This window comes from Somniosus microcephalus, chromosome 28 (assembly GCF_052327205.1).
Source record: "Somniosus microcephalus isolate GS21.2 chromosome 28, FLI_Smic_1.0, whole genome shotgun sequence".
Taxonomy (NCBI): Eukaryota; Metazoa; Chordata; class Chondrichthyes; order Squaliformes; family Somniosidae; genus Somniosus; species Somniosus microcephalus.
The window spans coordinates 24,429,825-24,453,647 of record NC_141014.1 but is presented as its reverse complement, the minus strand read 5'-3'; the positions used below and the strand labels follow the sequence as shown (position 1 = coordinate 24,453,647).

General features: G+C 48.5%; 2 protein-coding genes across 2 annotated transcripts in view; both read right to left on the bottom strand.

The window, feature by feature from the left end:
- Window positions 1-14,083, bottom strand: part of LOC147099449 (BTB/POZ domain-containing protein KCTD5-like) — a 31,613-nt gene extending 17,530 nt beyond the window's left edge. Inside the window, exons 1-2 of the mRNA XM_085969619.1 lie at window positions 13,893-14,083; window positions 4,022-4,130 (exon numbers count right to left, since the gene is read on the bottom strand). Of these exons, the coding sequence (XP_085825745.1) occupies window positions 4,022-4,130; window positions 13,893-14,042 (259 nt within the window). The 5' untranslated portion in view covers window positions 14,043-14,083. The remainder of the gene's footprint in view (window positions 1-4,021; window positions 4,131-13,892) is intronic.
- A 3,223-nt stretch (window positions 14,084-17,306) lies between these two features.
- cimip4 (ciliary microtubule inner protein 4) overlaps window positions 17,307-23,823 on the bottom strand; it is a 29,259-nt gene continuing 22,742 nt past the window's right edge. The window contains exon 7 of the mRNA XM_085969616.1: window positions 17,307-17,662. Coding sequence (XP_085825742.1) covers window positions 17,322-17,662 — 341 coding nt within the window. The 3' untranslated portion in view covers window positions 17,307-17,321. The remainder of the gene's footprint in view (window positions 17,663-23,823) is intronic.

Genomic DNA, 23,823 nt, shown 5'->3' with positions numbered 1-23,823 from the left:
TTGAGTGAAATTAGGAAACACTTCTACACACAAAGGGTGGTAGAAGTTTGGAACTCTGCCACAAACGGCAATTGATGCTAGATCAATTGTTAAATTTAAATCGGAGATTGATAGCTTTCTGTTAACCAAAGGTATTAAGGGATATGGGCCAAAGGCAGGTACAGTAAACTCTTGTTTAAATGGCACTTAATCATCCAAAACACTTTAATAACCGGCAAAATAGATAACCGGTAATCCATCCAGCACTCGTTTTGCCGAGTCCGAGTCTCCCGCGGTGGCCGAGTTAGTCAGTGGTTTTTATTTTTGTTTGTGTTAAAAATTGCCTTGGTAGGTAGACCTCTCTGTTATCCAGAGTTTTTCATCAACCGGCACCATCCTGGTCCCGTAGGTGCCGGATAAGAAAGAGTTTACTGTATATGGAGTTAGGTCACAGGTCAGCCCTGATCTCATCGAATGGTGGAACAGGCTCAAGGGGCTGAATGGCCTATTCCTGCTCCCATGTTCCTATGTAGCACCTTTAACATAGTAAAATGTCCCAAGGCGCTTCACAGGAGCGATTATCAAACAAAATTTGACACTGAGCCACAAAAGGAGATATTAGGACAGGTTACCAAAAGCTTGGTCAAAGAGGTAGATTTTAAGGAGTGTCTAAAAGGAGGAAAGGTAGCGAGGCGGAAAGGTTTAGGAAGGGAATTCTAGAGCTTAGGGCCCAGGCAGCTGAAGGCGTGGCCACCAATGGTGGAGCAATGAAAATCGGGGGTGTGCAAGAGGCCAGAATTGGAGGAGCAGCGATCTCGGGAGGGTTGTGGGGTTGGAGCAGGTTACAGAGATAGGGAGAGGAGAGGCCACGGAGAGGTTTGAAAATAAGGATGAGAATTTTAAAACTGAGGCATTGCCAGTCCGGGAGCCAATGTAGGTCAGACTGCACGGGGGTGATGAGTGAACGGGACTTGTTGCGAGTGAGGATACCGGCAGCTGAGTTTTGGATGAGCTCGAGTTGATCCAGAGAGCAAACTAAAAACCCACCAATGCTCCAAGTACTAAATTACTCTCCTCCACACCACAGGCAAAATGGAAGTGGCCATTTTACAAGGCTGAGAGTTTGTTACAGACATCACCGAGCTTGGTTCAAAAGGAGCCTTCTATTGTCTCTCAGTCAGAATAACAGGGTATCAATTTATTTGGTATGCTGGCAATACCTTTTAATGTTCCCTTTCCCAGTTTTTAATCGGTTTTACATTCGCTGGAACTTTTCACTTCCCAGCACTGCTGTTAAAGAAAAGTGCAAGTGAATGACAACCAGCCAAATATTCTACAAATAAACACAAGATTTTCTCTTATTCTTGAATTCAGAAGAATGAGGGGGGATCTCATTGAAGCATACAAAATTATTACAGGGCGCGATAGGGTGGACGCTGGGAGAATGGTTCCCTTGGCTGGGGAGTCTAGAACCAGGGGCCACAGCCTCAGGATAAAGGGTAGGCCATTCAGGACTGAGAGGAGGAGAAATTTCTTCACACAGAGGGTGGTGAATCTTTGGAATTCTCTACCCCAGAGGGCTGTGGAGGCTCAGTCATTGGGTATATTCAAAACAGAAGTCGATAGATTTCTGACTAGTGAGGGCATCAAGGGATATGGCGATAGGGCCGGTGAATGGAGTTGAGGCAGAAGATCAGCCATGATCTCATTGAATGGCGGAGCAGGCTCGAGGGGCCGAATGGCCAACTCCTGCTCCTATTTCTTATGTTAAGATATTTGGGTCCAGGAAAAGGCCAAGTCCTACAAGCTGTGAGATCCACCTCACCCACCCATTTTCTCGTCATATCTCTCAATCCTTCCCCACGCCAGAAAGGCAAGTAATTGTCTCTTGAATACTGTTGCATTGACCTTTCCTGGGAACGTACTCCTCAAAATGTTATTCCTTAAGGTGAAGAATCTACACTCGTGCTCTGCCTAGCTTTTACAACAACAACTTGCATTGATATCGCGCCTTTAACGTAGTAAAATGTCCTGAACTTCACAGGAGTGTTATCGACAAAATTTGACATCGAGCCACATAAGGAAAAATTAGGGCAGATGACCAAACGTTTGGCCAATGAGGTAGGTTTTAAGGAGCGTCTTAAAAGGAGGAGAGGGGAGTAGAGGGGTGGAGAGGTTTAGGGAGGGAATTCCAGAGCTTGGGGCCCAGGCAACTGAAGGCACGGCCGCCAATGGTTGAGCGATTAAAATCAGGGATGTTCAAGAGGCCAGAATTAGAGGAGCACCAATATCTTGGAGGGTTGTGGGTCTGGAGGGAATTACAGAGATAGGGAGGGGGGCGAGGTCATGGAGGGATTTGAAAACAAGAATGAGAATTTTTTTTAATTGAGGCGTTGCTTAACCAGGAGCCAATGTAGGTCAGCGAGCACAGGGGTGATGGGTGAACGGGACTTGGTGCGAGTTAGGACACAGGCAGCCGAGTTTTGGATGATGTCAAGTTTACGTATGGGAGAACGTAGGAGGCCCAGGAGTGTGCTGGAATAGCCAAGTCTAGAGGTAACAAAGGCATGGATGAGGGTTTCGGCAGCAGATAAGCTGAGGCAGGGGCGGAGACGGGCGATGTTACGGGAGGTGGAAATAGGCGGTCTTTGTTGTGCTGCAGATGCGTGGTCGGAAGCTCATTCCAGGATCAAATAAGACACCAAGGTTGCGAACAGTCTAGTTCAGCCTCAGACAGATGTTAGGGAGAGGGATGAGTCGGTGGCGGGGGGGGGGGTGGGGGGGGGGGGGTGGAGTTTATGGCAGGGACCGAAAACAATGGCTTCGGTCTTCACGATATTAATTCACCTCAAACTGTTTTCACCAGGAACCATTCTGCAACCAGCAGTACTTCACTTGGGTGTATCTCAGAGGGTGGTGGGACTGGAGGAGATTACAGAGAGGGGCGAGACCATGGAGGAATTTGAAAACAAGGATGAGAATTTTAAAATTGAGGCCTTGCTCAACTGGAAGCCAATGTAGGTCAGCGAGCACCGCCCGGGGTGATGGGTGAACAGGACCTTTAATAAAGAACATTATTTCATCATGGTTAAAAGAAGAAATAAATCGGCTTTGTTTCATACGTAACCGACCAACTTTAAGGGTGCAGTTAAATTAGCCTTTTGAGTTTGTAAAGGAACATCAGGACCTGCAACCAAGCGATTTCTCAAGGTTCTTTGCTCAAATGACTCAACGAAACAAAACTGTGGCACGTGGATCTCAACGCTGGTAAGCGAGAGGTCATCCACTTTGGACCAAAAAAGAATAGATCCGAGTATTTATTTATTTATTTATTTTTTTTTAAATGGTGAAAAGATAGAACAGTGGAGGTCCAAAGAGAGTTAGGGGTCCGTGTACACAGATCACTAAAATGCAGTGGTCAGGTGCAAAAAATAATCAAAAAGGCTGATGGAATGTTAGCCTTCATAACTAGAGGGCTGGAATATAAAAGGGGAGAAAGTTTTGCTTCAGCTATACAAAGCCCTGGTCAGACCACATCTGGAGCCCTGTGTACAGTTCTGGGTACCGCACCTTAGAAAGGATATACTGGCCCTGGAAGGAGCGCAGCGCAGGTTCACCAGCATGTTACCAGGGCGCCAAGGATTAGATTATGAGGAGAGATTACATAAACTAGACCTGGATTATAGATGGTTATGGGGTGATTTGACTGAAGCTTTATACGGTTCTGAAAGGCACTGATAGAGTAGACAGAAACTTTTTCCGCTGGTGGGGGAAGTCCAGGACAAGGGGACATAACTTTATCAGAGCCAGGCCATCGTCACGCAGCGGGGAACTCGCTCTCACAAAAAGCAGTAGGTGCTAGCTCAATTAATAATTTTCAATCGGAGATCAATAGACTTTTGCTAGCCAAAGGTTTAAAAGAAGATGGAGCCAAGCCGGGTAAATGGAGTTAGGATACAGCCATGATCTCATTGAATACAGGCTCGAGGGGGCCTACCCCTCTTCCTATGTTCCTAAGTGTAAGTCTAACTAACCGCCTTACCTTCCTCTGCCAGCTCCTTGTTGATGACCAGTTTGCCATGTCGGAGATAGTTCAATATCGGCCCGAAGTACGTGGGATCCCGGTCAATCAGGTACGCACCCGTCTCGTCCTGGGGAACAAAGTTTACACAGGCTTACTATTTTTGAAGGCACGGCCCAACATAAATCTGCCCTGCCACGCGGTAACGGGCACGAGCTTGCACAATTCCCGACCCACTGAAGTTATCTCGGATGCACCAGCAGGGAAGGTGTGCAGCCGAGCTTCCCCAACAGTGCGGTCACTGGCCACGTTTACTGGATTGACACCAATAACCAGAGACAAAACACGGTTAAGCCAGCATACTACCAATGAAAATGCGCTCAGCAGGCATGGCAGCAGCCATGGAGAGAGAAACAGAGTTAACGTTTCAGGTCGATGACCCTTCGTCAGAACTGGAAAAATGTGGAGATGTAACAAATTTTTAAGCAAGCGTAGGGGCAGGGAGAGGGGGGGAGGGGAGGAAAGAACAAAAGGGAAGGTCTGTGATATGATGGAAGGCAGGAGAGATTAAGAGACAAAAGGGATGATGGTGCGAGGCAAAGAGAGATGGTAATGGGGCAAGTTAAGAAACAAAAGATGGCTCTAGATGAAGTGTAAATGGCGATGGCAGGATGATCAATAGCTGCCATGTGAGAGAGAGAAAGAGAGAGAGAGAGAGAGAGAGAGAGAGAGAGAGAGAGAGAGAGAGAGAGAGAGAGAAGAAAAGATAGGGGCTGTCGATCATTCAGCCATCGCCATTTACACTTCATCTAGTCATCTTTTGTTTCTTCACTTGTCCCATTACCATCTCCTTTTGCCTTGCACTTCTCTTTCCTCCTTCAAACCTACCTCATCAACCAAGCTTCTGGTCATCTGCCCCAACATCTCCTTATATGACTCGGCGCCACATTTTATTCTGTTTTTGAGAACGCTCCCTGGAAGCAACTTGGGAGCAATGTTCCCGGGCTCTGGAGCTCCCGCAAAGCCAGCTCAGCGGATTTTAAAATGGGAAAAAAAACGCGAATGAGCGGTATTTTGAATGGACCGCCCAGCCCCTTAAAGGGGCCACGCACCCAAAAAAATAATTAAAGGGAATATTGCTTGGGACGTTTCAGTATGTTAAAGGCGCTATATAAATATAATAGGCGGTTGTTGTTGATCATTACAAGAGCTGGGCCTTCAGGTTAGAATCATACAAACGTACAGCACAGGAGGCGGCCATTTGGCCCATCGTGCCCGTGTCGGCTCCTTGGTAGAGCTGTCCAATTAACCCCTGCTCTTTCCCCATTATAATTTTAATTCATCGCCTCAAACTGCTTCCAAAACAATCACCACCGGCACATCAACCTGTGTTATTCAACTGAAAAACTGACTTGGATCCCCAGGATGAAATCGATAATTCTACTGCTGGGTGGTTTTTCCAGTTAAGATGAACACGGTGCCAAAATTTTAACCCCCACCATTTCGTTTTATTAAAATCCTAATAATATCACCCAGCCACTCTCCAGCACCTTCTAACATCAGGTTTAAGAACAACATCTGTTGGGAAGGCGAACAGAGAAAGGGGGTAGAGCGCTAGCTTTAAAGGTGATCAGCTTGATTCAGCGCTATTGCCACCAAGTCAAAATGTTGCGAGTTCGAGCCTCACTCCAAGACTTCAGCGCATCATTTAGGCCATCAATCCAGTGAGGGTGCGCTGTATTGTCAGATAAGAACACAACGCAAGAAATGAGCAGTAGGCCATTCAATATCATGGCTCATCTTCCACCTCATCTCCACCTTCCCGCACTAACCCCATATCCCTCGAGTCCCTTAGTATCCAAAAATCTATCGATCGCAGACTTGAATAGCCCGGAGATATTAAACCAAGACCCCATCTGACTCTTCAGACGGACATAAAAGATCCCATGGCACTATTCAAAAGAAGTTCAGGAAGCTTTCCTGGTGTCCTGGCCAACCCTTAACTTATACCACCTTCTTCTTCTTCAGCAGTCTCTCGGAAACGAGGATGACTTGCTTCCACATTAAAAATAAGTTCTCAGGTGACTGATGAGTCCAATGCGGGACCTACAGTCTCTGTCACAGGTAGGGCAGACGGCGGGTGGGTGGGGTGCTTGGGTTGACGTGCCCTCCTTGCACTTGGCTTCCGCTTGCTCCCGGCGAAGAGACTCGAGGTGTTTGGTGCCTTCCCGGATGCTTCTCCTCCACTTTGTGCGGTCTTGGGCCAGGGATTCCCAGGTGTCGGTGGGGATGTTGCACTTTTTCCAAGGAGGCTTTGAGGGTGTCCTTGAAGTGTTTCCTCTGCCCACCTGGGGCTCTCTTGCCGTGTCGGAACTCCGAGTCGAGCGCTTGTTTTGGGAGTCTCGTATCGGACTTGCGGACAATGTGACCCATCCACCACCAGAAACAGATGAACTGGTCATTCACCACATTTGTCATTGTGGAAGCTTGCTACGCATAAATTGGCTGCTGCATTTGCCTATTCTATATTTAGTAGCTACACTACAATTCATTGGCTGTGAAGTGCTTTGTGAAAGGCGCGATATAAATGCGAGATTGTTTGTTCACAGAAACATTTTTCCAAGAGCGATAATGACCAAAAGCTTCATCTCCTTCAGTGGTGCAGGGGGTTAAGACACAGCCAATACAGACCAGAAAATTCTATGTTCAATTCCCCATCCATGCGACAGATCTCAGCTGGGGAACCACAATTGTCTATGAGCTGGGGAGAAATGTCCATCAGTGCACTGATCTGTGGCTTAATAAATGGGAGTTTTCAGTTACAGGTAGACTACCCTTTATCCGGACTTCCGAAAACCGAAACCCTCTAAAAACCGAAGGTTTTTTCGTTCAGCGTAAGTCGTGCGTACGAACGAAAAAATCTTCGGTTTTTAGAGGGTTCCGGTTTCGGAAGATCGGATAAAGGGTAAGTCGTGCGCACGACCCCCCGCCGACACCCCCCCCCCCCCCCAGGCGGACCCCGCCGGCCCCGACAACCGCCGACCCCGCCAGCCCCGCCAACCGCCGACCCCCCCGCCGGCCGCCGACCCCGCCAACCGCCGACCCCCCCAGCCCCGACCCCCGCCGACCTTACGCTGAGCGTCAGCATAAGTCGTGCGCACGACCCCCCGCCGACACCCCCGCCGACCCCCCTTCCGAAATCCGAAATTCTCCTTTATCCGAAACTCGGCTGGTCCCGAGGTTTTCGGATAAAGGATAGTCTACCTGTACTTCTTTTGGGAAATCTCCCAGTGTCTGAAGAGATCGTCTTTGTAAATTAAAGCTCCTCATTAAAGGGCCTGTGTGGAGGCCTTTCCTTTTTAGTGGGGGCAGGGGGTCATTTTTGTAAGATTCCCTTCCAATGTTCCCTTTAAAAATTTTTATTTTGAGTGCACATGCCCCTTTAAGGGGCTACGCAGCCCATTCAAAATCAAAGCCGGTGAGCCAGCTGCGCAGGAACGCCAGAGCGATGCACGGCCGCCCAGCTTAAAGGGAACATTGGTTCCCTTCCTCAGCTGCTGTTTTGGGGGTTCTGTTGCCTACATGACAGCAGTGACTGCAGATCACAAGTACAGGAAACTCCTGATTTACCGGCACCTAAATAACCAGAAATCTCTGAACCGGCAAAATTCAGGAGTAGGTTCAGTTAAGTTTTACTTCATATTAGTGGCCGTTCCTGGATCTGTGGCCGTGTAACCGGGGTTCCAGCACCTGTTGCTATGCAACAGGGACGCTTGGTCTGGGGCCGGGGTTCCTGCACCTGTTGCCGTGCAACAGGGACGCCTGAATCTGTGGCCGTGTACGGGGCTCTCGTACCCTTTACTATACCTCTCTGTAATCCGGACTTTTTGATAAACCGGCACCACGCCGGTCTCGTCGGTGCCAGATAAAAAAAAAAGTTTCCTGTAACTCACTGGATGTGAGGTGCTTTGGAACATCTTGAAAAGGCACAATTTCTTTTTCCTTTAACAGGCTGCCAAAGATGCCACTTCTGAGACTAATGCTCTTGGCAGTTGGATGACTGCTCTCCAATGAGCTTCGCTGGAAAAGCACATGTTTGTGGACGTCAGGTGAGGGACAGGAGTGGGCTCCGCTGTGATGCCTTCCATGGCCAAATACTCTGCCAACACTCTCTCTCCGGGCTCACGAATGAAGAGTAGTGACTTCAGTGAACGACTCGGACGACTGCCAGCTCCATAGACCCATAGGAACGTACAGCACAGAAGGCGGTCAGTCGGCCCGTCGTGCCTGTGCGGGCTCTTAGAAAGAGCAGTCGTGTTTGATCACACATTCCTGCTTTGTGTCCGTAACCCTCGAAGTTCCTCATCCTCAAGAACCTGCCCAACTCCCTTTTAAAATCATTGACGGAATCAGCTTCCACCACCTTTTCAGATCGAGCGTTCCAGATCCCGACAACGGAGTCCAGCGGAACTAAATCCCAGCAACGGTCAATGAATTCAGAAAATGAGGGGGGAGAAAATTGAAGGGAATTTTGGGGGGGGGGGGCGAATTCAAAAAAAGGTATCATGAACCTTATAGACTCGGGATCCCAGAAGTCGACATGGATTGGAGCTGTTTGAGACACAGCCACACAAAATTCACGTCATTAAAAACTCCAGACATGGAATGTCAACACCACAGATGTTTTGGTTCTTGAGCTGTTTTTGGCAGAACGCCTGGAGGATTTCAATGAATTGCTTCAAATTTTCAGATGCTCGGTGCTGTCCTCGGGTTTTTTTTTTAACTAAATGCTACTGCCTCTTACAAAAGGCCTTTTCCTGCTCTGTCGTTTTTCTCAACTCTTCCCAACGTATATGCGTGACTTTTCATTGCCCCACAATAAACACTGTATCCAATTCTTGGTCCTCTTAAATTACACAAGGATCCACGACATGCTTGACAACTTCAAAAATCAGACACATTATAAATCGCAGAATGTTGCAACTCAGAAAAATGCCACAGTCCATCAAGTCAGCACTAGTACGATAGCAAAATACTGCGGATGCTGGAAATCCGAAATAACAACAGAAAACGCTGGAAACACTCAGCAGGCTAGGGCAGCATCCGTGGAGAGAGAAACAGTGTCAACGTTTCAGGTCGAAGACCCTTCGTCAGGACTGGAAAAAAAAAGCAGGAACAGGGATAGATTTTAAAGCAAGTGGGGGCTGGGAAAAGGGGGAGGGGATGAAAGAACAAAAGGGAAGGTCTCGCGCGAATTAGACTCGTGGAGAAAAACACGAGTGCATTCACCGCCCCATTCCCACTCGGACCTCACCGTCGTCGGTCTCTTGCATTGTTCCACGGAAGCTCAGCGTAAGCGCGAGGAACAGTGCGCTCTTCAGCAGTTGGGGTTACCATTGATCAGAAACTGAACTGGACCAGCCATATAAGTACTGTGGCTACAAGAGTAGGTCAGAGGCTGGGAATTCTGCGGCGAGTGTCTCACCTCCTGACTCCCCAAAGCCTTTCCACCATCTACAAGGCACAAGTCAGGAGTGTGATGGAATACTCTCCACTTGCCTGGATGAGTGCAGCTCCAACAACACTCAAGAAGCTCGACACCATTCAGGATAAAGCAGCCCACTTGATTGGCACCCCATCCACCACCTTCAACATTCACTCCCTCCACCACCGGCGCACTGTGGCTGCAGTGTGTACCATCTACAAGATGCACTGCAGCAACTCGCCAAAGCTCCTTCAACAGCACCTTCCAAACCCGCGACCTCTACCACTTAGAAGGACAAGGGCAGCAGACGCATGGGAACATCACCACCTACAAGTGCCCCGCCAAGCCACACACCATCCTGACTTGGACCTGTATCGCCGTTCCTTCACTGTCGCTGGGCCAAAATCCTGGAACTCCCTTCCTAACAGCATTGTGGGTGTACCTACACCATATGGACTGCAGCGGTTCAAGGCGGCGGCTCACCACCATCTTCTCAAGGGCAATTAGGGATGGGCACTAAATGCAGGCCTAGCCAGCCAGCGACGCCCACATCCCATCAATGAATTAAAAAAAAAAAATTTTTTTAAAGATAGGATAGAAAGCAGGAGCCATTAAGAGATATTCAAGGAACAAAGGATGGCTCTGGATGAAGTGTGAATGGCCCTGGCAGAACGAAGGACAGCTGCCACGTGGGAGGGAAGAAAAAAGCCCAGACGAAAGTGTGGATTAAAAAAAAAGGGAAAATATGTGTGATAGGGGCCGAGATTATGATCTGAAATTGTTGAACTCGACGTCGAGTCCAGAGGGCTGTAAAGTGCCTAATTGAAAGATGAGGTGCTGTTCCTCAAGCTTACGCTGAGCTTCCGTGGAACAATGCAAGAGGCCGAGGACAGCGAGGTCCGAGTGGGAATGGGGCGGTGAATGCACTCGTGTTTTTCTCCACGAGTCTAATTCACGCGAGATTAAGGTTAGCATTAAGACCAAGGTTGTAGGTTCAAGACCCATAGCAGAGTTTGAGATCATACTCTTGGTGGCTATTCCACGGAGTGTTGCATTTTCAGAGGTGCATTTGTCCAATGAGACCTTAGAAACTGTAGTCCTACATCAGTTCTGCTGAAGAGTGCACACTCAAAATGTGGCTCACTTGGCAGCACCTTCGCCTCGGAGTCAGAAGGTTGTGCGTTCAAGTCCCACTCCAGAGGCTTGAGCACAAAAATCTAGGCTGACAATCCCAGTGCAGTGCTGAGGGAGTGCGGCACTGTCGGAGGTGCCGTCTTTCGGATGAGACGTTAAACCGAGGCCCCGTCTGCTCTCTCAATTGGACGTAAAAGATCCCGTGGCACCATTTCAAGAAGAGCAGGGGAGTTGTCCCCGGTGTCCTAGTCAATATTTGTCCCTCAACCAACATCACAAACAGATTATCTGATCATTATTGCATTGCTGTTTGTGGGAGCTTGCTGTGCGCAAATTGGTTGCCGCGTTTCCTACAACAGTGACTGCACTTCAAAGGCTGTAAAGCGCTTTGGGACGTCCCAAGGTCGTGAAAGGCGCTATATAAATGCAAGTCTTTCTTTCATTAACCTGTCTTTTCTCTATCCAAATGCTGACAAACATGCTGTGCATAGAAACATAGAAGATAGGAGTAGGCGGCCCTTCGGCCCTTCGAGCCTGCTCCGCCATTCAATGAGATCATGGCTGATCATCCAAATTCAGTACCCTGTCCCTGCCTTCTCCCCATATCCCTTGATCCCTTTAGCCTCAAGAAATATATCCAACTCTTTCTTGAATATATTTAATGAACTGGCCTCCACCGCCATCTGTGGCAGAGAATTCCACAGGTTCACCACTCTCTGGGTGAAGAAATTCCTCCTCATTTCAGTCCTAAATGGCTTACCCCTTATCCTTAGACTATGACCCCTGGTTCTGGACTCCCCGGCCATCAGAAACATCCTTTCTGCATCTAGTCTGTCCAGACCTGACAGAATTTTATAGGTTTCGATGAGATCCCCTCTCAATCTTCTAAACTCCAGTGAGTATAAGCCCAATCGACACAATCTCTCCTCGTACGTCATTCCTGCCATCCCAGGTATCAGCCTGGTGAATCTTCGCTGCACTCCCTCCATGGCAAGAACGTCTGTCCTCAGGTAAGGTGACCAAAACTGCACACAATACTCAAGGTGCGGTCTCACCAAGGCCCTGTACAACTGCAGCAAGACATCCTTGTTCTTATACTCGAACCCTCTTGCTACGAAGGCCAACATACCATTTGCCTTCTTAACCGCCTGCTGCACCTGCAAGCTTACCTTCAGCAACTGGTGCACAATAACACCCAGGTCTCTTTGCACTTCCCCTTCTCCCAATCTATTGCCATTCAGTATTTTGTTTTTATTTTCTGTTTATACTGACTTGGTTTGATTACTATCCCTTACTCTACCAATCTGCAGCCTCCCAAGGTCCGTTTCAGGATCACTCCCTGTGCTTACACTGATCTTGCATTGGTTACTGATATTGTTTTGATAGTCACTACAGCTTCTCCCGACAGTCTAGATCAGGATTTATCTGTGTTGCGGCTGATTCTTTTGACCACTGAATGCTTCAATAACACTGACTCTGGCTGCAATCTCTCCTGTGCTCCTTTGTGGTTATACTGGTTCTGCATCAGTTACTGTGTTTATGCTGACTCTGTTAAGAACTCGTAACTCTGGCTGCAGCCACTCCTAGCTCTGTAGCCTGTGTCTAGACTGCTCGCTTGGTCTCAAATAAAAACAGGTGAGGCAGCATCTGTAGAGAGAAAGAGTTATCAATACATAGCCCTGGGTCTCCCTACCTTTCCCCGCCACGTTCCCAGGCCAGGGGAGCCTGCTCCTCCTCGCCAGATTTGCCATGCTTCCCTCACCCTCTGCTATTCTGCTGTTACCATTTACACCTCCTCTCGACCCATCTTTTGTTTCTTCACTTGTCCCATTACCATCCCCTTTTGCCTTGCGCCATCATCCCTTTTGTCAGTTCATCACGCCTGCCCTCCACCCTATCACAGACTTTCGACTTTGTTCGTTGCTCTCTTCCCCTGGCTCTGTACTTGCTTATAAACTGTTAATTCTCTAACATCTTCCAGTGCTGAAGAAAGGTTATCGACCTGAAACGTTAACTCTGTTTCTCTCTCCACAGGTGCTACCCGACCTGCTGAGTATTTCCAGCATTTTCTGCTTTTCATGTCATGAACATTTCGGGTCAACGACCTTTTGTCAGAGCTGATGAACCTGTGTCGAGACTTGGTCTCGGACCGTGCGGATAGTAACCCTGCCTGCAACCTCCTGCGAATGCACATCATTTTCTGAATTCACTGTTAGAGAAGGGTGATGGAAGGAGATTCAATAATAACTTTCAAAAGGGAATTGGATAAATATTTCTTTGTTACCTCTAGACTTGACTATTCCAACTATCTCCTGGCCGGCCTGTCACAGTCTACCGTCCATAAACTTGAGGTCATCCAAAACTCTGCTGCCCGTGTCCTAACTCGCACCAAGTCCCGTTCACCCAACTTCCCTGTGCTCGGTGACCTACATTGTCTCCCGGTTAAAATTCTCATCCTTATTTTCAAATCCCTCCGTAGCCTCGCCCCTCCCCATTTCTATAGCCTCTTCCAGCCCTACAACCCTCCTAGATCTTTGCACTCCTCTAATTCTGTCCTCTTGCGCAGCCCCGATTTTAATCGTTCAACCATTGGCGGCCGTGCCTTCAGCTGCCGCGGTTATAAGCTCTGGAATTCCCTCCCTAAACCTCGCTACCTCTCTCCTCCTTTAAAACGCTCCTTAAAACCTCCCTCTTTGACCAAGCTTTTGCTCATCTGCCCTAGTATCTCCATATGTGGCTCTGTGTCAAATTTTGTTTGATAACGCCCCTGTGAAGTGTCCTTGGACGTTTTCACTATGTTAAATGACTGCAGAGCTCCAAATCAGACCCTGGAGCACATCATCGAGCACTGCCCTCAGGGGAAATTCGCAGGCAGCCTGCAAGATATCCACGCTGTTACACCGGAAGCTTTGGCCTGGATATCTGACTTAGATATTGACATTTGATTTGCTTACTACCGTATGAAAGAAGACTACGTTAAAGGCGCTATATAAATACAAGTTGTTGTTGAAGGGGGAAATTGTGCAGGGCTGTGGGGAAAGGAGCAGGGGGGACTGGGGGGCCAGCACAGGCACGATGGGCTGAATGGCCTCGTGTGCTGGGTGATTCAGTGTGCTCACACTGATCTGTTGGGATTGGTAAGCCGCTGCCTGGGCCAGGGTTTCTCTCTGGAGCTTATGCAAGCCCCTTTGGTCACTGGTGATCTGGCTGGGTCTGCTCACCTCAGCCCGCCGCCTCGGGCTGTCCTGGGCCGGGTTCCCCTCACTCACTCACCCGGTCCGACAGCAGCTCGCCCTCCTCCTGGCACAGCCGGTACAGGAACGACTTCTCCTCGCGGCACAGGGTCTGCCGCGTGGTTAGGAAGTGAGTGCCCCCGACATTAAGCCGAACCCACTTGTTATTCGGCTCCTTCCCCTCCGCCATCTTAGGCTCCCGTCCGCCGCTGCCGCCGCCCCCCGCAGCACACCACGCATGCGCGTCAGGCCCCGCCCCCCGCAGCACACCACGCGTGCGTCTCAGGCCCCGCCCCCCGCAGCACACCACGCGTGCGTCTCAGGCCCCGCCCCCACATACACCACGCATGCGCGTCAGGCCCCGCCCCCCACACCGCGCCGCTCGCTGGGAGTTGTAGTCAGCCGCCGAAGGGCAGGCTGGGAGATGTAGTGCAGGGGAGGCTGGCCCTGCGGCCTTGCCTCTCTCCTGGGCCCTGCAGTGGGGCTCGAAGCCTGACTCCGCCCCTGTGCAAGGCCACTCATTCCACACTGGGTGGCATGCTCCCTCTTCCCTCCGCTCTGCCATTATTTCTAGCTGTGGCTCCCACACATTTGCTGTCAGTCTGTGCCTGTGTGTTTGTCTCATTCTTCGTTTAAAGTCCTGCCTTTGTTCTGTGCCCTCTCTCCAATTGAATGTTGGAAAGACCGAAGCCGCTGCCTTCCTCAGTCCCCGCCACAAGCTCCATTCCCGAACCACCGACTCCATCAATCCCCCTGGCATCTGTCTGAGGCTGAGCCAGACTGTTTGCAACCTTGGTGGCCTATTTCACCCCGAGTTACGCTTCCGATCACATATCCTCTCCATCACCAAAAACCGCCTATTTCCACATCCGTAACATCTCCCGACTCCCCCCCCTTGCCTCAGCTCATTTGCTGCTGAAACCCTCATCCATGCCTTTGTTACCTCTAGACTTGACTATTCCAACGCACTCCTGGCCAGCCTCCTGTGGTGTATGTAACCGTTCCACCTTTAAGAGAACTATTTTAAGAGATGCACTACTTTATCTTGGTTGCTGTATACTGTAATACCGGTGGACACCACACCGGTATATAAGTGCTGTGTAATGATTTATTGGGCAGTTCAGCCTGACCTTCGACTAGTAAAGACCTGTTGAATTTATTCTTGTGGTCTGTGTGCAGTGATTCTTATTAACAATAACTAGAACACACAGACTTAACACCTCCCACCTTCTACCCTCTGTAAAATTAAGCTCCTACGAAACTCTGCTCCCGTCTCCTAACTCGCACCATGTTCCATTCACCCATTGCTGACCTACGTTGGCTCCTGGTTAAGCAATGCCTCGCTTTTAAAATTCTCATCCTTGTTTTCAAATCCCTCCATGGCCTCGCCCCTCCCTATCTCTATAACCTCCTCCTGCCCTACAACCCTAGCCTCGTGCGCATCCCCGATTTTAATCACTCCAGCATTGGCAGCTGTGCCTTCAGCTGCCTCGATCCCAAGCTCTGGAATTCCCTCCCTAGTGCTCTCTCTCGTCACTGAACCTGGCTCTCCTTTGAGATGCTCCTTAAAACCTCCCTCTTTGACCAAGTCACTTGTCCTTTTGTAGCACGGCGTAAAACTTTGTTTGGTAACACTCCTGTGAAACGCCTTAGGATGTTTTACTACATTGAAAACACTATATAAATGCAAGTTGTTGTTGTACATTTGGCACTCTCTCCGTATCCCGCTCATGTACGTTGCTTCACTAATTTACATAATCTGAACCTCTTACTGTCTTTTCATCTCAAGGGGCATTGCCAAAATATCATGGGGTAGGTAGAAGCCCGCCAAGGAGAGATTAGGAGCTTGGGTCTGGGAGGGAGCCGGAGTAACGATAGACCAGTACTATAATATTACAATAATATGTTACACACAGAGACAAGGGGTCGATTATAACTCACACCACCTCTCCCCCCGCCCACTCAATCTGACGGAAACCAGGTGGAGGTGCAGTTAAACTGGAGTGGGGAACTTACTCACTCCTTTATCAAACCAGTATCCGAATTTATGCTTAACTGTTCATTCTCTTACAAGTATTAACAAATGAAGATGCTTTAATCATGGAGCGACTAATTAGCCCTGAACCAACATTTAATAGAAACTGGTATTTGTTTTAAAATTTACTTTTGACACTTTTACATTGTTGCAGGTGTAAACGGAACCATTTTTCTCTCCATCCTTGTCTCTTCTGCAAGTGTCAACGTCCTCACGGGATGGGATGGGGTATCCACATCCACTACCTCATCGATGAGTCCCGTGTAAGCCAAGGCACTGAGTAACATCAGGTTATATATTTATTCATGTATATCACAGCTCTGCGATCCTGTACTTCCCCCATATCCAAGATTCCTGCGCTCCTCCAATTCTGGCCTCTTGTGCGTGGTCTTTTGCATAGATTTGTATAGAATGTACAGGACAGAAACAGACCATTCGGCCCAACTGGTCCATGCTCCACACAAGCCTCCTCTCACCCCTCTTTCAGATGAGACGCTAAACTGAGGCCCCGCCTGCCCTCACGGGTGGACGAGAGCGGTCCCCCAGCACTATTTCGAAGAGGAGCTATCCTGTCTGTGCCGGCTCTTTGAAAGAGCTATCCAATTAGTCCCACTCCCCCTGCTCTTTCCCCGTAGCCCTGCAAATTTCTCCTCTTCAAGTATTTATCCAATTCCCTTTTGAAAGTTACTATTGAATTTGCTTCCACCGGCCTTTCAGGCAGCACATCCCAGATCATAACGCACTGCGTAAAAAAATTGCTCCTAATTTCCCTCCTGGATTTTTTTGCCAATTATCTTAAATCTGTGTCCTCTGGTTACCGACCCTCCTACCAGTGGAAACAGTTTCACCCCATTTACTCCATCAAAACCCCTCAGGTAGGGCTGAAACTGCACAGACTGAAAGTGTGAGTGCCTATTACAGGAGACTTTGGTTTATCCGGAGGTTGTATGTCTGGAAACCTCGCTCTACCGGCAGAAATCAGGAGCCGTTTTGTTAGGTTTTTTTTCTTCTCGTGGCTTTTCTTCTCGTGGCTTTTTTTCAACAGTCAGGCTCTGCAAAGTCTCTCTGAAGCTGTTGCTAAGCTACAGAGACGCTTCCAAGGTACGGGCCGTCTGTTTAGAAGCTGTTGCTAAGCAACAGTGTTTGTTGTCAGATACGGAGATGAAAACCTCCGTATGCTTCAACATTAACGCTGGTATGTCCGGCAGTTTTGATAGATTGGCAACAGCTCGGTCCCGTCGGTGCCAGATATAACAAAGTTTCCTGTATGATGTCAGACTATTGCCACATGATTGAAAGGAGGGCAAATGTTGACAAAGCGATCTCAATGTGGACCGAGTTCCTGTGTAGACATCCCCCCTCCCTCTATGAAAGATTTCACTCATTAAAATGCCAATGCTGCCATGGAGCAGATGGGCCCCAGCAGTCTCAGGTTTACAGTGGAGGCAGAGGTTGATCATAAAATTCCCAGAACGTCTCATCCTTTTTAACATTTCTCCTGGCTGGCGTTTCAGTTTCTCCTCGGGATGCCGTCACCGCCGCAACCTCCGGCTTCGCCATGGTCCTTTCTGGCTTTGGGGTGACCTTCTTTGGCTTTGCAGTGACTTTCTTCGGAGCTTTGGGTTGTCTTGGCTGTGGTAAAGCAGCGCGTTCAGCCGGCTGAAGTGCCGAGCTAACCCCAGGCCCGTTCCTTGATAATTTCGGCCGCTCGTTGATGTACCGCTGGAGGTCTTTCGACAGCTTCTCGCAGGCCAGCAGCTCGGTGGTCCAGACACCTTTTAACAGTAGAATGAGGAGAGAAAATGACCCAAACAATCCTCCAGTTTCTCTCCCTGTGCCAGCTAATTGTCAACATACCTTCTTCCCACCCAAAAATTTTTCCCCACAGTGGCGTTCATTGTTAGCTGTGGCTCAGTGGGCAGCATACTCTCATCTTTGAGTCAGAAGGTTGTGGGTTCAAGTCCCACTCCAGAGACTTGAGCACAAAAATCTAGGTCGACACTCCCAGTGCAGTACTGAGGGAGTACTGCACTGTTGGAGGTGCCGTCTTTCAGGTGAGACATTAAATCGAGGCCCCTTCTGCCCTCTCATAAAAGATCCCATGGCCACTATCTTGAAGTAGAGCAGGGACCCGGGTTCGAATCCGGCCTCGGGTGACTGTCTGTGTGGAGTTTGCACATTCTCCCCGTGTTTGCGTGGGTTTTCTCCGGGTGCTCCGGTTTCCTCCCACAGTCCAAAGATGTGCGGGTTAGGTTGATTGGCTACAATAAATTGACCCTTAGTGTGTTAGGGGGACTAAATATGTGGGGTTATGGGGATAGGGTGGGATATGTGTTGGTGTAGGGGTTACGGGGATCGGGTGGGATATGTGTCGGTGCAGGCTCGATGGGCTGACATGGCCTCTATCTGCACTGTGGGGTTTCTGTGATTTCTGTGAATATTTATCCCTCAACCTACATCACTTAAAAAGTATAGACTATCTGGTCATTAGCACATTGCTGCTGTGGGATCTTGCTGTGTGCAAATTGGCTGCCGCATTTCCTACTTTACAACAGTGACCACACTTCAAAAGTACTTCATTAACTAAAAGGTGCTATATAAATGCAAGTTCTTTCTTTGTACTTTAAGCCCCCTAATTGAAGGAGGGAAATGGAGAAGGAAAACTGTTGAGAGATCAGGGAGATGAGAGAGAAAAACTTGAATCTATGTCGTGCCCTTCATGTCGTCAGGACGTTCCATGAATGACTTATTTTTTGCAGTGTAGTCACTGTATTGGTTGAGGGAGAAATGTTACACCCTTATTCAGCAAAGGGTCTCGTCCAACAGTGCAATAAGAACATAACAAATAGGAGCAGGAGTAGGCCGTACAGCCCTTCGAGCCGTAAAAATCTATCGATCTCAGCCTTGAATATACTCAACGACTGAGCATCCACAGCCCTCTGGGGCAGAGAATTCCAAAGATTCACCACCCTCTGAGCGAAGAAATTTCTCCTCATCTCAGTCCTAAATGGCCGACTCCTTATCCTGAGACTGTGACCCCTGGTTCTAGACTCTCCAGCCAGGGGAAACATCCTCCCTGCATCTACCCTGTCAAGCCTTCTAAGAACTTTATACGCTTCAATGAGTTCATTACTGCTTTTGGATGCTCCTGAACTATTTAAATTTATTTAATCTCAATCACCATCCTCCAAATCCAGAACAACCCACGTGCTTCTTATATTAAAGCAGTTGTGACGGTTTTGACCGGACAAGCTGTTTCCATTGAGAAGCTAGCCCATCACATCTTACAGCAGTGGGTCCATTGTTTACAGCAATCGCGTTGCTTGGAGACCAGATACCAAAATGGCAGCTTGGCAGGACCAATGAAATGGCTAAGCGTTAAAAAAAAAAATTCAGTCGTCAAAAGCAACATTGAATATCATGTCACTTGTTGTGTATGTAACCTGTTCCACCTTAAGAGAGCTTAAGCCTGTTCCACCTTAAGAGATGTACTACTTTCTCAGGCTGCTGTAGACGTAATACCGGGGGTGAACACACCGGTATATAAGCACTGTGCAGTAATCTTGTATTCAGTGTAGTCCCTACCTCCAACCAGTAAAGACCTGTTTTATTGTTACTGATTAAGTCTGAGTATTAATTACTTGAACAACTCACAGACTTAACACTGGCAACGAGTCAGGTTCTTACCCTGCGGCAGTTATTCCACGGCGGCTTCGTCCACAGACAGGACGTTGAAGAGAGGTTTCAAATCTCACCACCCCACTGGAAGCGACAGGCATTAGGACCCTGAAGCCTCCATCAGCGACTGAAAACTGGAGGACAGAAGACATCCTGCAGCTTCTTTTTCAACCTCGGTGGTGGGTAAGCCAAGCAGCGTTGGCTGCAAAGACAGGGCTGGGGGAAGTCGGAGGTAGAAGGGCCATCGATCGCAATCCCTGATAAGGGCCGCACTCGGGCTGAAAGGCGCAGCGTCGACAGACACTGAAGGCGCGAGAGCCGCGGTGAAAAGCGCGGGCCATCGATCGCGGCAGAGATAAGGGCCGCACTCGGGGCTGAAGGGAGACGGCGTCGGGGGACGGGTGAAGACCGCCAAGCGCGGGAAAACCGCCATTTTGTGGGCGGAGGACGACGGCAAGAGCGGGAAGCTGCCATCTTGGATAGCAGTAAAAAAAAAATCTGAGAAATTGCAAATCTGATAAAGTACTACAATGCCTAAACACGGGGATATTAGCAACTTTGATAGTGACATCGAAGATTGGGCCATATATGTTGAACGAGTTAAAAATTATTGTAAGGCCAATAAAATTCGTGAGGCTGATAAAGCACTAACATTATTAAATTTAATGGGTGCGAAGACATACGGGCAATTGAAACACCTGTTATCACCAGATGAACCGGCGGATAAGACGTTCGATGAGATTGTTACTGCCCTGAAAGATCATCTAAACCCCACGCCGCTGATGCTAGCGGAACGATTTAAATTTTATGACAGAAGGCAGCTACAGCATGAAAGCAATGCTGAATATTTGCTGGAATTGCGTAAATTAGCAAAATATTGCCAGTTTGGAACGGGACTGACAGATGCACTACGAGACAAATTTGTGTGTGGTTTATTTAAACAGGATACACAAAAGCGACTGCTCGAGGAGAATGAGCTGACGCTTGAGAAGGCGGTCACTATGGCAGCAGCACACGAAGCCGCAGCGAGAGGCACGGCAGTAATGCAGCTACGGTCACCGGAGCTCAGTGCACACAAATTGGGTGTGAGTTCTGGCAAATGTTATCGTTGTGGAAAGACAACGCATGATCAGAACCAGTGTTGGTTTAAAAACCAAGAATGTAGAACTTGTGGTAGGCTTGGACATATAGCTAGAGTATGCAGGTCAGCGAAGAAGACCAGCAACAAGAAGTCACCGCAAGGAAAATACGCAAAAGTACACAAGGTGGCCGAACAGGAGTCCGATTCAGACGCTAGCAGTAATGAACTGGCTGGCTTAAGCAGTATTGAACTGGCTGGCTTAAGCAGTATTGAACTGGCTAGCTTAAGGGTACTCAACGTTGGTAAGGGTGCAGACCTCCAGACAATTTGGGTTACTCTTCAGATAGAAGGAGTCCAAGTAAAAATGGAATTGGACACTGGATCGGCATTGTCGGTCATGAATAAGAAAGATTACAGAAGGTTATTCCAACATATTCCCCTACAGGATACGGAGATTATATTGACAACCTACACGGGGCAGAGAGTGTACCCCATCGGGACAATAAAGGTTGCAGTGGCCAACAAGGGCGAAGGAAGTCAAATAATGGACTTATATGTGCTACCGGAGGGAGGTCCACCACTACTAGGCCGGGAGTGGTTTAGAAACATAAATATGGACTGGCATTCGCTAAAAGCCATAAAGAGTGAGAACTCGGTGCAGATAATCAGCCCAGACTCTAGAACGGATGATGGTAAGACCAACCCATGTGCAAAAGACAAAGTTTCAGCACAGAATTCCACTGAGCAACAACAACATAGTTTAACAGAGAATTCTGAGTCTGTCAAGTCTACTGATATGCACATTCTTGAGGGACACTGGGCTCGAACTCAACTCCATTTCAAACTACAACAGCAATTAGAGCAAATGATTCGCCGTTTTGAGCAAGAGATGAATGAAATAAAAAAGTTCTTTGTTACAGAGTGGGAGAATCTGGAAAGGCAACAGAAGCAACTGATGGAGAAAATGGAGCAGGAGCACACCAACCATCTGCGCGAGGAGGCCGAACGAATCAAAGCTGATTCAGGTTCTGAAGGTGCGTGCCATAATCTGGTGTCAGAAGAGTTAACGGTCAGCCAACTCCTTCATATGCTGAGGGACAAGACTCTGAAATGGGAAAAACTTGAACACGAGCTGCGATCTTCAAAGGAAAAGGGTTCGGAGCTCTCAAAAGTCATTGAGATGGCTGATGTGACGACACAGACTGAAACGACTGCAACAGAGCAGCCATTGGATGCCAAAAGTACGCTGACTCATGTCAATGTAGAACAACAGACCGCTGAAACAGCTGCTCCGGTAGAGGGATTGCATAGTCCGATCAATCAATCTCCAAAGGAAGTTGAAGTATTAAAATCACAAATGAGGTCACTAGTAAATGACTTGCTGAAAGCCCAGAAAAAGCTGGATGCAGAGGTACACATGAAGAAGTCTCTTCAGGAAAGATGTCTGGATTTGGAACAAGAGCTGGCTAACGTCCAGCTGGGTATGGAGGAAATAGACGACCCTCTCGCTGACCTGTCGGACGACTCCGAATATTACTATGTCCTGTCCTGCCCAACTTGTAACTTCGACTCCCACCATACAGAAATCATGGAGGAGCACCGAAAGTCTACGGAACATCGGGAGAAGGTGGCTCTACTACGAAAAAAGGAGGAAGAGAAGGAGGAACTGCGCATGCAGCTGGCAGCTGTGGCAGCTGACAATGGAGCCCAGAGAGTCTCCAAGAAGCAGAAAAGGAAAAGTAAAAACAGAAGATGACCCATCTGAACCATTATCACCTCTACCAGGTCACACACGTGGTCCCTCCGAACGGAGCCAAATCAGTTCGGAAGTTCAAGCTGTTAAATCCATGAAAGGACTATTGAATGAGTAACGTGAACCGACTACACCACAGAGATTGAATCTGTGAACTGTTTTCCGCAGAGACTGAATCTGTGATATGTTACGTTAAACATGAAGTTATATATGTATATATGTTATTACGTTATGTTAAATGGGGGGGTGACTATAAAGCTAAGAAGGGAGGAGTGTTGTGTATGTAACCTGTTCCACCTTAAGAGAGCTTAAGCCTGTTCCACCTTAAGAGATGTACTACTTTCTCAGGCTGCTGTAGACGTAATACCGGGGGTGAACACACCGGTATATAAGCACTGTGCAGTAATCTTGTATTCAGTGTAGTCCCTACCTCCAACCAGTAAAGACCTGTTTTATTGTTACTGATTAAGTCTGAGTATTAATTACTTGAACAACTCACAGACTTAACATCACGAAACCCCTGCTCGCTCTTAAATGTGGCGTGCGGGCAGCACACCACACTGGGAACGCCAACAGTCAGCGCCACAGAATGCAGAAAGTCCCTCCCACTTGCCGAGTTACGATCAAGGCCTCGATGTCGTGGCCAGGCGCTTTCACGCACACAAAAAAAATCTTTCCCAACCCCTATCCCCCCACCCCCATCTCAAAACATTCTGCACTTCACATCCTTCCTACTTCCCGCAATCTATTCCAGACATACACATAAACAAAGGGTTTAAGGAAATAGGGCCCCCACAGTGGTTTCGAACACTTTCCTTTCATCCGAGCCCTGCGTTCAAATCCAGGCCAAGAGAATGAAAGTATATTTTTTCATGTTAACTCATGATTTTATGGTAAAGGGGAGACAACTGTTAAGAGTTCAAACTGTTCTGTTTAGCCCAAGTTATTCACTAGGCTCTTGTAGAAGGCCACAATCGCAATTAGGTTCTTGCCCAAGGACCACATTCAGCAACACTCTGACACAATGCACCACATGGTGAAGGGGCAGGGGTCTGTGTCAATGATTCCCCACATAGTGAGGTCCTGATTTCAATCATACAGGTAGACTACCCTTTATCCGGACTTCCGAAAACCGAAACCCTCTAAAAACCGAAGGTTTTTTCGTTCAGCGTAAGTCGTGCGTACGAACGAAAAAATCTTCGGTTTTTAGAGGGTTCCGGTTTCGGAAGATCGGATAAAGGGTAAGTCGTGCGCACGACCCCCCGCCCCCCCCCGGCCCCGACAACCGCCGACCCCGCCAGCCGCCGACCCCCCCGCGGGCCCCGACAACCGCCGACCCCGCCAGCCCCGCCAACCGCCGACCCCGCCAACCGCCGACCCCCCCCGCGGACCCCGCCGACCCCGACCCCGCCAACCGCCGACCC